This window comes from Prionailurus viverrinus, chromosome A1, assembly GCF_022837055.1.
Source record: "Prionailurus viverrinus isolate Anna chromosome A1, UM_Priviv_1.0, whole genome shotgun sequence".
NCBI classification, from domain to species: Eukaryota; Metazoa; Chordata; class Mammalia; order Carnivora; family Felidae; genus Prionailurus; species Prionailurus viverrinus.
Window position 1 is genome coordinate 948,498 of NC_062561.1, and position 13,282 is coordinate 961,779.

General features: G+C 41.8%; 1 protein-coding gene across 7 annotated transcripts in view; it reads right to left on the minus strand.

Annotated features, from left to right (window-relative positions):
* Nucleotides 1–11,946, minus strand: part of ZMYM5 (zinc finger MYM-type containing 5) — a 32,694-nt gene extending 20,748 nt beyond the window's left edge. The window contains exons 1-4 of one of the 7 annotated variants that reach the window (XM_047861331.1): nt 11,826–11,946; nt 10,577–10,645; nt 2,151–2,670; nt 1,820–1,913 (exon numbers count right to left, since the gene is read on the minus strand). In XM_047861331.1, the coding sequence (XP_047717287.1) occupies nt 1,820–1,913; nt 2,151–2,660 (604 nt within the window). In that variant the 5' untranslated portion in view covers nt 2,661–2,670; nt 10,577–10,645; nt 11,826–11,946. Of the gene's footprint in view, nt 1–1,812; nt 1,914–2,150; nt 2,671–6,866; nt 6,924–10,576; nt 11,350–11,468; nt 11,793–11,825 lie in introns of those variants that run through there. The other 6 variants (XM_047861303.1, XM_047861321.1, XM_047861312.1 and 3 more) reach the window with 6 other exon arrangements.
* Nucleotides 11,947–13,282: the final 1,336 nt, after the last annotated feature.

The window sequence follows — 13,282 nt, forward strand, 5'->3', positions numbered from 1 at the left end:
CAACAGATTCAATGTAGAAATAGATAGATGTGAGGAGATAACATACACTTCACTATCTTCTATTAAGCCAGACCTTAAAGAGATTTGCAGAAATGTGAAAAAATGGCACTGTTCACTAAATTTTGAAAATAGTTTTCATTAAAAATTATATTTTGTCATATAATATGTAATTATTGTTAAATACTTAAAATGTCTTACACTTTAATTTCTAATAACATAATTGATATAAATTAAAAAATCTTGGGGACCCCCGATTATTTTTGAGAGTGAAACTGAGCCCAAAATGTTTGAGAACTGTCCTGTAGAAATAATAAACAATGTAGACAAAGAAATTTAGTGGACAGTTTCAACAGTAAAAAATGGGATCCTATACAAATGCTAATAAAAAGAGGAATGTGTTATCTCAGACAAAAATCTTATACACATGGAAAATTCTATTTTTAAAATGATGTGAAAATCTAGATTAAGTAAACCAAGAGAAACACAAAATTATATATAATGTGCTCTAAATTATATTTTTTAAAACCATGGAGGCAAAAGACTGAAAACAAAATTTTAGGAGTAGTCCTTGCTAGTTGGTAGGATAAGGTGAAAGATACTTTATTTCTAGCCATAATTTCTTACAAATATTCTGTAATCATGTAGTATTCTCATAACCAGAGAAAAAGATTAATTTAAAAAAAGAAAAATATTCTGGCATTCCATTAAAAGCAGTAAATGAGGCTCTTAAATCTAGTTCCTTTTCAGTCCTTTCCTAAACTTCTAAGTTGGTCAATAGCTTAAAGCACTAAAATGACCAAAAACCAATACCAAAACAAAAATTTTAACTCTTAAACACCACACTAAATCATGACAAAGCTGCCAAAAAGATCTGCTAAGTTTTAAATAATTTTCATTATATTTTAACTTTATCAGAAAAAGACTGTCCATATAAGCTTTAAAAATGTAGGCCTCTATACGTGCCTCGGTGGCTCTGTGGGTTGAGTGTCCAACTCCTGATTTCAACTCAGGTCATGATCTCAGGGTCATGGGTATGAGCCCTGCACCGGGCTTTGTGCTGATTGTGGAGCCTGCTTAAGATTCTCTCCGCCCACCCCCCGCCCCACCCTTCTCCCACATGCTCACCTGCTCCCTCTCAAAAATAAATAAATAAATAAATAGACAAAAAAATTAAAAAACTATATAGGGTTTTCAAAATAACTTTTAAAATAAAGGAACTAATAATATGCTGATTTTAAAACAAAAATAAAGAGACAAGCAGTCCAAAAGTAAACATTTGAAATGCAAAAATTGAAATTTCAAGTTATGTTATTACAAGTTAAATAAAATTAAATCATTACATATTACTTTATTTCTTCAATTCACTATCCATTTTTTTATTCTATGATTTGAAACTAGGGGCACGTGGATGGCTCAGTCATTTAAGCGGCTGACTTCGGCTCAGGTCATGATCTCGTGGTTCATGGGTTCAGGCCCCACGTCAGGCTCTGTGCTGACAGCTCAGAGCCTGGAGCCAGCTTTGGATTCTGTGTCTCCCTCTCTCTCTGCCCCTCCCCTGCTCATGCTCAGTCTGTCTCTCTCAAAAATGAATGTTAAAAAAAAAATTAAAAAAAAAAAGAAACTAGGTAGGTGGTTGTAGTAATTATGGAGGTTTTCAATTAAAACACTTCAGATGTAAATCGCAGTGGGTAAAACAGATTTAATTTCTGAAAAATCAGGGACCAAGCAGATTGCAAGTAAAATATTCTATCTTAATATGAAAGTCAAGAAAAAAAAGTATTTCATGTATAGAAGATCAATAAAATCACTTACTGCTTACCAGGACTATGATGAGTTGTAAATCCTCCATTCTGAAATTCACCTCCTGCCACATTCATTCTACCAGGATTAAAAGGTCCTACTGCAGTCTTGGTCTGTGAAGTCAAAGATGGGGCGTATGTTTGTATATTAACACCAAAATTACTTGACTGAAGTCCTTTAGCGACATCTCCCAAGTTGGTATTCTACAGTGATGTTATACGTGTAATCATTAAGTTCATATCTCGCCCAGCATTCAGAGCTTATACCTGTTTCTAAGGTTGTAACATTAGCAATAGGAATTTCAGAGTCGATTCTGTAGTGATAACATTATTACCCATTCCTGCATTTACCTTACTTCTTGAAAGACTGGAAGTGGAGAAATCCAAATCTTTGGTTCTATTTTTAGTTCCAGGAAGTCCCCATTCAATATAATTGGAAGAATTTTTGTCTTCTCCATTTGTTTCTATGTCCTCTTCATCATCGATAATAATTGTCTCACTTATATTTCCCTTCTGAGAAGCTGAATCTCTTGAGGAAGGAAGAATTATGGAATAATTTCCTTGTAGACTTTCATTTCTTGATGAAGCAAATATAAAATTTCTTTGATCAGTTACTGTTGGAGCAGAAGTTGAAGGAGGTTGTATAGATTCAATAAATACAACATCATCATCATCATCATCATCATCATCATCATCATCATCATCTTCCACTGATGAGTTTCTAGATCTATTAACTAAAGAACTAGTTGGGCCACCAAATGAATTTCCAACATCCATGAGGCTAGCTGCCATGGCTTTACTCTTTAATAAAACAGGAGTCTGTTCAGCCAAGTCTAATCCTCTCACTGAACATTTATCCATGCCAAAGAACCTGTAACAGAGGAAAGTAAATAACAAAAGTTCTAGTATATTATGATCATTGTGTTTTATTGCAATGAAATAGCACAAATGAAATTTTAAATTCTGGTGAGTTTTATCCAACCCTCAGGGAAAATATTGTTACTCATTTTGTTTTTCCTCTCTCATTAACCATTTAATGCCTACCTCAGAGTTTGATGGAAATTAATCATCCAATTTGTAGTAGTCCTTAAAAAATGCACTCATAGTACTCAATTTAACTTACCCTTTACAATGAAAAAAAAACCTAAGTCTTCTTTTGAAATAGGAAATAGTAACAAAATCATTCTATCAAATACCAATCACCCAGGATCCAAATACAATCACTGTACTATACTTTTGTCTACTAAAATAAGTGACTATCATCTAATCCTTATTGCTCTAGCGTCTTTGTCACTGTTTTTCAAATTCTCCGCTTCTAACATAACTTTGATTAAATCTTCCTTATCCTTGTCCAGAAATTGCCAGACATTATGCTACGGGTTTTTCATGTAAAATTCTGAAAACAGCTCCATAATATAGGTATAACTTAATCTACTTTACAAATCAGGAAAGGAAAACCAACTAAATTGTTCTAGGTAAGACTGAGTAGAACTTAAACCCCAGGCCCTAACTCTAGGCCTCAAATTCTTAGCATTCATTTATATTCAACAAATACTTCTGTGAACCTGCTCTGCACTAGGGTATGACGAAGGAAAGGATCCAGCAGACAGACATAATTGAAGAATCTGGAAAAGTAAATAACCGATGAAGCAAGGATCTTAAAAGTAGACAGGGGATATGTGCACAGGTGGTAATGAAACTGATTATGAGTAAAAAAAATCACCTCTATCTGAAAGACAAGGAAAAGCTAAGTATAACTGGAATATTTGTAAGTACATAGAAATGATAAATGAAAAGCTGAGGTAAGTTTATATATGACAGCCTCAATGTTCTTAGAATTTCAAGAATAAAGAACGTGGGAACTGTACGGGTATTAAATTATTAAGAAAACTCATTTCATATGGCAGTCTTCATTCCATTTTAAACAACTCATACTGAAATATGCTACATAACATTTCTATTCAAAAATTTTCCCAACTAATTTTAATTGATAATAAAGTCATGCAATATGTAAAGTTTATTCTTAGTATGTGTTATATCTTTAAATATTAACTCAGTTAATGCTTATAAAAGTGAAGTGAAACTATTCTTTTTCCCATTTTACCCATTAGGAAATGAAGACTCAGAAGATATGTAATCAGCATAGCCTGTTCAAATGTCCAAAGGATAGAGTTAGGATTGAAATCTAAGAAATCTGACTCTAGAATCGATTTCATAGCCAGTATATTATATGCAATTAATGTATAAAACAATTTTTAGAAATTACTTATCTTTTATTAAGATGAATTTATTAAAACAAAATCAACATTCAGAAAGTCTATTTTAAAGAAAAGATAACAAATCTAAGAGACCACTTTAAAAGGGTTATAAAAACCACAAAAGTTGGGATCATGATTAACATTCATCCAGTAAACTGGTTACATGGTTGATTTTCAAAGGAAAGAGACAATAATTTAGCCTAAACTGAATTATGACATGTAAGAGCTGTTATACATGAATTCTCTTAGTCCTTTCTATCTATATTTGAATAAACCTACAACAGAGAAGAACAACTTCTGGAAAAGGGCTATTGCTGACGCCACAGTATCCCCTGGTGACATGTCTTAATCTTTTCAAAGAAAATAAAAGAAAGACCATTCTTCATGCTTTGCTCACTGCAGTCCTCCATCTCTGAAAAAAGATTTAAGTATTCATCTACTCTCAAATCACAGATTATAAAAAAGTTAAACTACTGCTAAAACTCACTGTGCATATAATTTGACCAAATACTTTAATTTCAGAAACAGAAGACTACAGAAAAGTTTTGACTACTTCTATAATATCCAAAAACAGAAAAAGTTACTTTAACGATTAGTTGTGTGGCACTGAGCAAATTACTTCACCTCATTAATTAAGTTTTCTAAACTATAAACTGTAAATGGGGATAATATACAATTCCAAGGTTTTTATTCAGATAACTGGACATGTAAGTCCCTGGCGTCTGCTTGGATCATATTAAAGAAAGTAAAAAAAGTTAAATCCCTCTCCTATGAGAAGGTATTCAGGCAAATACTTTGCTTACAAAGTAAGCATTTCAACAAGTGTCTAATCTTAAACATTTAGCTAGTCTCCTTTGGTATCTTAATCATCTACAACTGATAACCAATGTTTAACATATTTTCATTTTGATACAATGAAAATTAATATAATCTCAAGTAATGGAAAAGGAAAGGAAAATCTGCACAGAGAAATTTGATAAAAGATTATAACACCACCATGCAAAAAAGTTAGGCTGCAGACCAAATAAGAATGTTAAATGCAGACTATCTCTAGGTAATTGGTAACAACTTTGTAAAATTAACAGAGCATTTAATTAGGGGTACAGATAAGACTTATTAAAACAAAGAAAAGAGTGTTTTGCCCTTTTGTATTTACCTTTAGTGACATCTCAGTTGTTTTTATTTCCTGAAGGAAATTAAAAATTTGTGACAAAATATATATAACATAAAACTTGCCATTTTAACCATTTTTAAGCATACATGGTCAATTTTTAAAATATGCTTTTTAAAAGTTGCAAAAGTTTTTGTTATATTCTTATCAGTTGAGTGATTTAATAGCCATTCAATTTTCAATGTTTACATACAATTACACAAAATTTACATTATTACAAAGAATCTGTCAGTGGTTTAAAGCTAAAATAGAAACATTGAGATGTTAATATGACAAGATTAGCACATATAAGAAAGGTAAACCACCTTCCTCTATGAATCTACAAAAATTAAAATCAACAGTAAAGTATTTAAAAATAATTAATTATTGGGGTGCTTAGCTAGCCGTCCTAGAGCATGCAACTCTTGATCTCAAGGTTGTGAGTCTGAGCCCCATGGTGGGTATAGAAATTACTTAAAAAATAAAATCTTAGGGAAAAAAATCACACCATAAAAAAAATTATGGTTTCAAAGGTTCATTTTTTCGGCCATCTATATTCTGTAGGCTCTATAAAAGATAATTAGGACATAGGTTACAAAAACGATTAAGAATTTTTTTTTAATGTTTATTTATTTTTGAGAGAGAGAGAGACAGAGCATGAGAATAGGAGGGGGAAAGAGAGAGGGAGACAGAATCTGAAGCAGGATCCAGGCTCTGAGCTGTCATACAGAGCCTGATGTGGGGCTCGAACTTGTGAACCACAAGATCATGACCTGAGTCAAAGTTGGATGCTCAACCGACCAAGCCACCCAGGCGCCCCACAAAAACCGTTGTTAATCATTAATTTGTCCTAGAACATGTCCTACTGCATCTTTGTGGACTTATATTGTCACAGAACAGGTCTTACTATAAAAATATTTATATATTTACATAAAAAGAATCTCAACTCGAAAGCCAACTCATGTTTAGTGAGTATCTGCTATAAGCATTCCCATTTGAGATCAGAAACAAAATAAAGGTGTGCTATGATTCTGGAGGTATAAAAATGTAATCAGATAGGATAAAGAAGACTCAAATGAACAACTACAACAAATAGCAAGAGAATTAGTAAAGTGTCCAAGTACAAAATTACTATCTAGAAATCAATAGCCTGGTACGGATTCAGTCAGTAGATTAATCACACACAACTGACTTCACTCCTTTCTAAAACCCCCATAAACAACGGTAAGGTTCCTACACACAAGGAAAGGAAGAACAAGAAAAAAAGCAACAAGATTTTGTAAGCTGAAGAGCAAATGGATGAGTAACTACCTCGGTGGATCTGAGACAGCCAAACTAAAATAGTGATGGAACAAGCTAAGAGAAACTTCCTGATTATGCCGTAGAATCTTCAAAAGGCTCAGAAACCAGGAGGTGCAGATATCTCTGGAACAGGGGATGGGGGAGCTAAAATGAGGTTGGGAGATCCTAGAACTATTGTCTCCCTCCATGTTGATGATGACAGGTTCTTCCCTACCCTGGCACAAGGTTCTAGACTTTTATTCTTTGGATAGAACAGAAGATTTTTGTCTGGGGTTCACCAAGCATGGATGAATGGTTCAATATCATGCATACGAAATGTTTCCTCCCACTTGATTCCCACAGAGGTGGCATCCAGACCTTTATCTTTCAGGACCTGACTCTTCCCTGGAAGACTTCTTTCTCAGGAACACTCACCTATGTTTTAAAAACAAAAATCGTTTTAAGTTTATTTGAGAGAAGAGCACAAGCAGGGGAAGGGCAGAGAGAGAGGAGGACAGAGGATCCGAAGCAGGCTATGTGCTGACAGCAGAGCCTGATGCGGGGCTCAAACTCATGACGACCTCAGCTGAAGTCAGACGCTAAACCGACTGACCCACACAGGCATGTCAGAAACACTCTTCTCTATGAAATTAGGAACCAACAAAAACAGGAAAAAACCTAAAGATAATGACTCTAGAGATTCTCCATCAATTGGCCAAAAGAACCATTCTACAGTGAAGTTCCCAAATTGAAAGCCCAACCACACTTTTCTGATTTGCTTTCTAGTTCCGAATTCTTAATCACAAGTAGACCAGTCAAGAATTATGAAATATCTGAGGAAAGCTTCTAATAGGAATAGTTAAAAGAGAAAAAAAAAGAACGATAGATAAATGCAGGAAAAACAAACGTAAAATGAAAAACTACAAAATTATCAGTACTCTATCTGGGTGATGAGTAAAGATCATAGAAAATTAACTTTTTTTTGTGGTTTCTATGTCTAACGTGGGGCTTGAACTTACAACCTCTAGATCAACAGTTGCATACTCTACCAACTAAGCCAACAGGTACCCCCCAAATTAACATTTCTAACATAATAAAGAGCCTCCAGATATTAAAAGCTTAGCAGAAAGGAAAAACTTATGGGAAGCTTGGGTGGCTCAGTCAGTTAAACATCTGACTTCAGCTCAGGTCATGATCTTATGGTTCATGAGTTCAAGCCCCACGTGGAGCTCTGCGCCATTAGCATGTGCGCACGTGCGCTCTCTCTCAAAAATAAATAAATACTTTAAAAATAAAACAAAAGTAAGGGAAAACTTAGTTTTAAGTTGAAAGATAATCCTGAGGAAATCTCATGTAATAAAAAAAACAAAAACACAAAAACCTAGAGGATAAGAATTACAGTTACCATTAACAGTATGTATGTGTATGTGTGTGTCCCAAAACTTATGGACCAGGCACTTTACCTATTTTTATAGTCAATTAAATCTTAACAGCAATCTTGGGAAGATATACGTAATTTACTCATTTATAAAATGCCCATAATAAATGTTCATTTATTTACCTTTATTTAGTTTGCACTTTCCAAATATATAAGACAGCAGAAATTTGTTGTTAATGTTTTTAAATTTTATTTACTTTTTAAGTATTCTCTTTAAAAAAATTTTTTTTCATGTTTATTTTTGAGACAGAGCATGAGCATAGGAGGGGCAGAGAGAGAGGGAGACACAGAATCAAAAGCAGGATCCAGGCTCTGAGCTGTCAGCACAGAGGCCGACGTGGGACTCAAACTCATGAACTGTGAGATCATGACCTGAGCTGAAGTCAGACGCTCAACTGACTGAGCCACCCAGGCACCCCACTTTTTTTTAAATATATGAAATTTATTGTCAAATTGGTTTCCATACAACACCCAGTGCTCATCCCAAAAGGTGCCCTCTTCAATACCCATCACCTACCCTCCCCTCCCTCCCACCCCCCATCAACCCTCAGTTTGTTTTCAGTTTTTAAGAGTCTCTTATGCTTTGGCTCTCTCCCACTCTAACCTCTTTTTTTTTTTCCTTCCCCTCCCCCATGGGTTTCTGTTAAGTTTCTCAGGATCCACGTAAGAGTGAAAACATATGGTATCTGTCTTTCTCTGTATGACTTATTTCACTTAGCATCACACTCTCCAGTTATATTCATGTTGCTACAAAGGGCCATATTTCATTCTTTCTCATCGCCACGTAGTACTCCATTGTGTATATAAACCACAATTTCTTTATCCATTCATCAGTTGATGGACATTTAGGCTCTTTCCACAATTTGGCTATTGTTGAGAGGGCTGCTATAAACATTGGGGTACAAGTGCCAGGCACCCCACTTTTTAAGTAATTTCTATGACCAACATGGGGCTTGAACTCATGACCCTGAGATCAAGAGTCAAATATGCCTCACTGACTAAGCCTGCCAGGCACCCCAAGATAGCAGCAATTTTAACTCCAATCTGGCTGGCACTAAACCCTAGTTCTTTATACTACATCATGCTGCAAATACCTAGGAATACTCTGAGAAAAATGGCTTTTCTAAGTGATAATAACTGAGTCAGTGACTTGTTACCCTGTCAAACTCACCCCTCACTGGTTCCCTTTTTCTATGAATACACAGCAGAGCTCTAGAACAGTGCCTACATCCCATCACCTCACAAAACTCCAGGGAATGTGAAATATCACCACGCAGGGATTATAGAAAAATTACTGAATTAAAACAATATCCATTCCTGAAAGCTAGACAGCAGTCTACATCCTGACACAGTGTCCTCGATCTAACTAACTAAAAAGGTGTACTGTGAAGAATAACAGCATTAAGCGCAAAGACAAGACTGGTAAGGAGAACAAGGCCAAAGAGAAGGCAGGAGTACTACCATGTGAGTTATTCTAATCACAAGTTTCATTTCAATCGCCAACCGTAAGGTGTTGGAACAGCTTTAAAGAACAAAATAGGCAGGACCTAAAACTGTACTGAATCCCAGATAATAGATGTGGAATCAGTGATTCTTTTTTTATAGTCATCATCTTCAGGGGCGACTGGGTGGCTCAGGTCATGATCTTGGGGTTCGCCAATTCGAGCCTCATGTCAAGCTCTCTGCTGTCAGCACAGAGCCCACTTGGGATCCTGTCTCCCCTTTTCTGTCCCTCTACCGTTTGCGCATGCGTGCACGCACACACTCTCTCTCTCTCTCTCTCAAAACTAAACATTAAAAAATCATCATCTTCAGACTCCTAATAGAATTACTGATTCAGGCAAGGATTGGTGTTAAAAAAACAATTAACTGACAGAGAATTAGGCATTTTATTGCACCAAAATGAAACATTACATAGATTACTTCCTGGTACAAAGAAAAATACATTAACATCATAATGGAGAGATCCAGCTGTCACTACCAATTCGTGGTCAATCTCAGAACTAAAAGTAGTGTGACAACTAGATTATGTACCTCCTGATGTGATGCTGGCTGGAGGACTATCAGGGCACTTAAATAGAAAGCTTTCTCAGATGTAAGACAAACATACAAAAAATACTCTCATCAACCTTAAAAGAACAGAAAATTCAGAGTATTTTTCTTTCTTTTTTTAATGTTTATTTTTGAGAGAGAGAGCACCAGTGGGGGAGGGACAGAGAGAGTGAGGGGGACAGAGGATCCCAAGCAGGCTGTGTGCTGACAGGCTGACAAGCAGCAAACCCGATGGAGGGCTTGACACACAAACCACCAGATCATGACCTGAGCCAAAGTCGGAGGCTCAATTACTGAGCCACCCAGGTGCCCCTACGTTCTTTCTTAATCCAACAGCAAAGAAAAAAAATATTTTTATCCACTGAGAAGGTGGGGAAAAAAAGTTACACTCAAAGCATTTAAAGTGAAACCTACTTTAAATCCCATCCAGTGGTGTAAGTATCAGCATACATTCCCAGTGCTTTCCCAGGGATTACCCTGACTGGGGACAGGGTCCATCTAAGCAACTAGCTCTCTGCCATCAAGATAACAGAAAGATAAATCGACTAACTATTGCACTAAGCGCATTTAAATTAAAAAGCAGGGTAAAATTACTCACAAATGGTATGTCTTCTTCCTTAATTTCTGCCAAAGCCCCACCAGACTGGCCTGAAGGTGATTCCTGATCCTAGAATGACAGGAGAGAGAGCTGCGAAACTATTTAATTACAGCCCATCTGGACGTAGCACCAACTCCTAACCACCAGAGGGAGGAAGCAAAGGGTAAGAAGTCAAGGAGTTTCCGTGCTCTTCTTCCCTCCCCCAACCCAGAGCGGTGGAGAAGCGAGGTTTAAAAAAACACACACAACAACTACTATAGGGATCTAAACGACTAGACGTAGCTAAATCTCGTTCCTCAAATTACAGAATGGGAGGCGGAGAACAAGCCTGCTCTAAGGGAAGGGGAGGGCGGGGTTGGTGGAAGGCAAAAGGTTCCCTCGACGCCAGCAAGAGAGTTGTATTCCCTCCTAAATTTGCCCACCCAGCGCTATCCCGGTCAATCGGGAACTGGTGTCCCGGTGTTCGGGAACTGGTGTTCGGAGGTAAGGAGCGGCTCACGTCACCGCCGGGTGAAATCTCCTATATTTGCCCCAAGCAGTTGCTCTGACTCGGAGACTTTGCAGTCCCTGTCCGCCATTAGAACTCGCCCAAATTAGACAAGACGAGAAACTCCAGGGAACAGAAGAGGGACGGAGGGGACCCGGTGGGGGAAGAGGCAGCACCCTCGCCCCGAAAAACTTGGGGACCTCGGGCTACCGCGGAGACAGCGGGAGCGCAGCCCCGAGAGCGGGAGAACGAACTGAGGCGCCCCTCCCCCCACCTTTCTACCTCCTCCGCCCCCCCCCCCCCCCCGCAAGAAAGAAAGGGAAAAATACCCCGCGACCTCCCACCGCCCCGGCCCGGGCAACCCCCGCCCCCCCGAGCGACCCTCGCCTCTGGCGTCCGCCTCACCCAGCACTCCCGGCCTCGCCCTCACTCTCGCAGCCCTTCGGGCCGCACGCGAAGACGCCTGTGACAAGAGCAGAGCCCGGAGCAGACCCCGAGGCCCCGACGCGGTAGCGGCAACTGCGGCCGCGCCGCGGGGTATTAATCCCGGGTCTGTGGGAGGCTCACGCATCTCCGCCTCCCCAGTCGCCTCCACCTCCTCCTCCCGAGGCTGCGCTGCTCCCAGCCACCCCTGCTACCGGCGAATCTGGACTGCAAAGACAGCGGGGATAAGCCTCACCCGGTTCTGGCTGCGGCTCCGCGGAACGAACCCCCACTCCCCTGACCCACCCCCAGTCCCACCCCGCCATCCGCCACACGCACAACTCCGCTTGGTCCAGTCCCGGGTTTAGCGCTGGTGAGGAGGAGGAGGCGGAGGAGACGGAGGAGGCGGCGGTGCGGCCGAGCCCGGAGAGGCCCCGCCCTCCGCGCCCTCATTGGCTGGCCGGAAAGGCGGGCCGCGGCGCCTCGGGCACGTCCATTGGCTACATCTGCCTTCCTTCAGGACCCCCCTCGGGGGGGTGGTCCGAAAGGCTGTCCGTCAGGCGCAGGCCACACCCCCCGGCGTCGCCGTTCCACTCCCCCCCTCCGCCCGCTCTCGGCCCTCGGCCGCGTCCCCTCCCCTCCTTACCCCCGCCTCCCACCCCGCCCCCACCCCCGGGTCCGTCAGGGTCAGGCAGCCCGAGTTTCGCCGCCCGCTGCACCGGCCGCGGGCTCCGGCCCTGGGCGCCCGGGGTGCCCCCCAGGGCCCGGGACAGCCCGCGAATCTGAGGCCGTGGCCGCCTGCCCTGGCTCGGGCCTGGGCGCCCAGGCTGCTGCAGCCGCTCCCAACGACCCTGCCCGAGGAGAGACGCGGCCTCGCCTCGATGTCCCCAACGCCCTCCCTGTCCAGTTCCTGAAGCCCCCCGAGAGGGGCGAGCCCGGGCACGGGCTGGAGCGACTGAAAGTGGGAGGTCGGGGCAGCGGGTGAAGTGGGTTCCCGTACGTGCCGCGGGGAGTGGGAGCGCTTCCACCCTCGCCTCACCCCCGTGGGGAATAGTCCCCCCACCTCCCGTCATGGCTGCGGGAGGAGACGACGTCCTCCATTTTGTCGGGACTGCTGTGGGAACTTGGGACCAGTTCAAAACCAGACCCCGTGGGGCTGGGAAACTTGTTCCCGCGAAGCCCCAACTGGGCTCCGCCATTCGGCCGGGGGGACGGCCCCTGATGCCGGCGTCTGCGTCTGAGGGGCCCTGGGGGACGGGCGCCACGGTGGAGGGACCCAGACGCCGCTCCCCGCCTCCATCAACCAAGATGGAGGAAGCTGCGGGCTCCCCTGGAGCTGGGCTCCCGCCTGTTGGAAGGGCCGGAGCCTCCCCTCGGTGCGTCCCTCGCCGCTGCCGTCGTCCTCCTCCGCGGCCTCTTTCGGGTGCCCTCCCCCAGCCTCTACCCGGCCTCCCCACTGCCTTCCACCATCGCCTGGTCCTCAACGGTCGATGGGGTCTCCACTCCACCGCCTGCTCCATCGCTTCGCCCAACCGGGGCCGGCCTGGCTGCGGGGAGCCGAGCGAAGGTGCGCGGCGTTGCGGCGCGCCCCGGGGCGGGTGTGCCCGGAGAAGCCACATCGACGATGGGGCTTCTCTTTTGTTCATCGTCTACACCTACGTCTTCGGCGCACGTCAGGGTGCCGTGCGACATCCAAGATTCCATGTAAAGATGAAAGCGAGGCCTCTTTCGTCTCACCCTAGCGGTTGTTCGTGGGATTACAACGGACGGTGTTGACAAGTTGGTAAAAAACCATT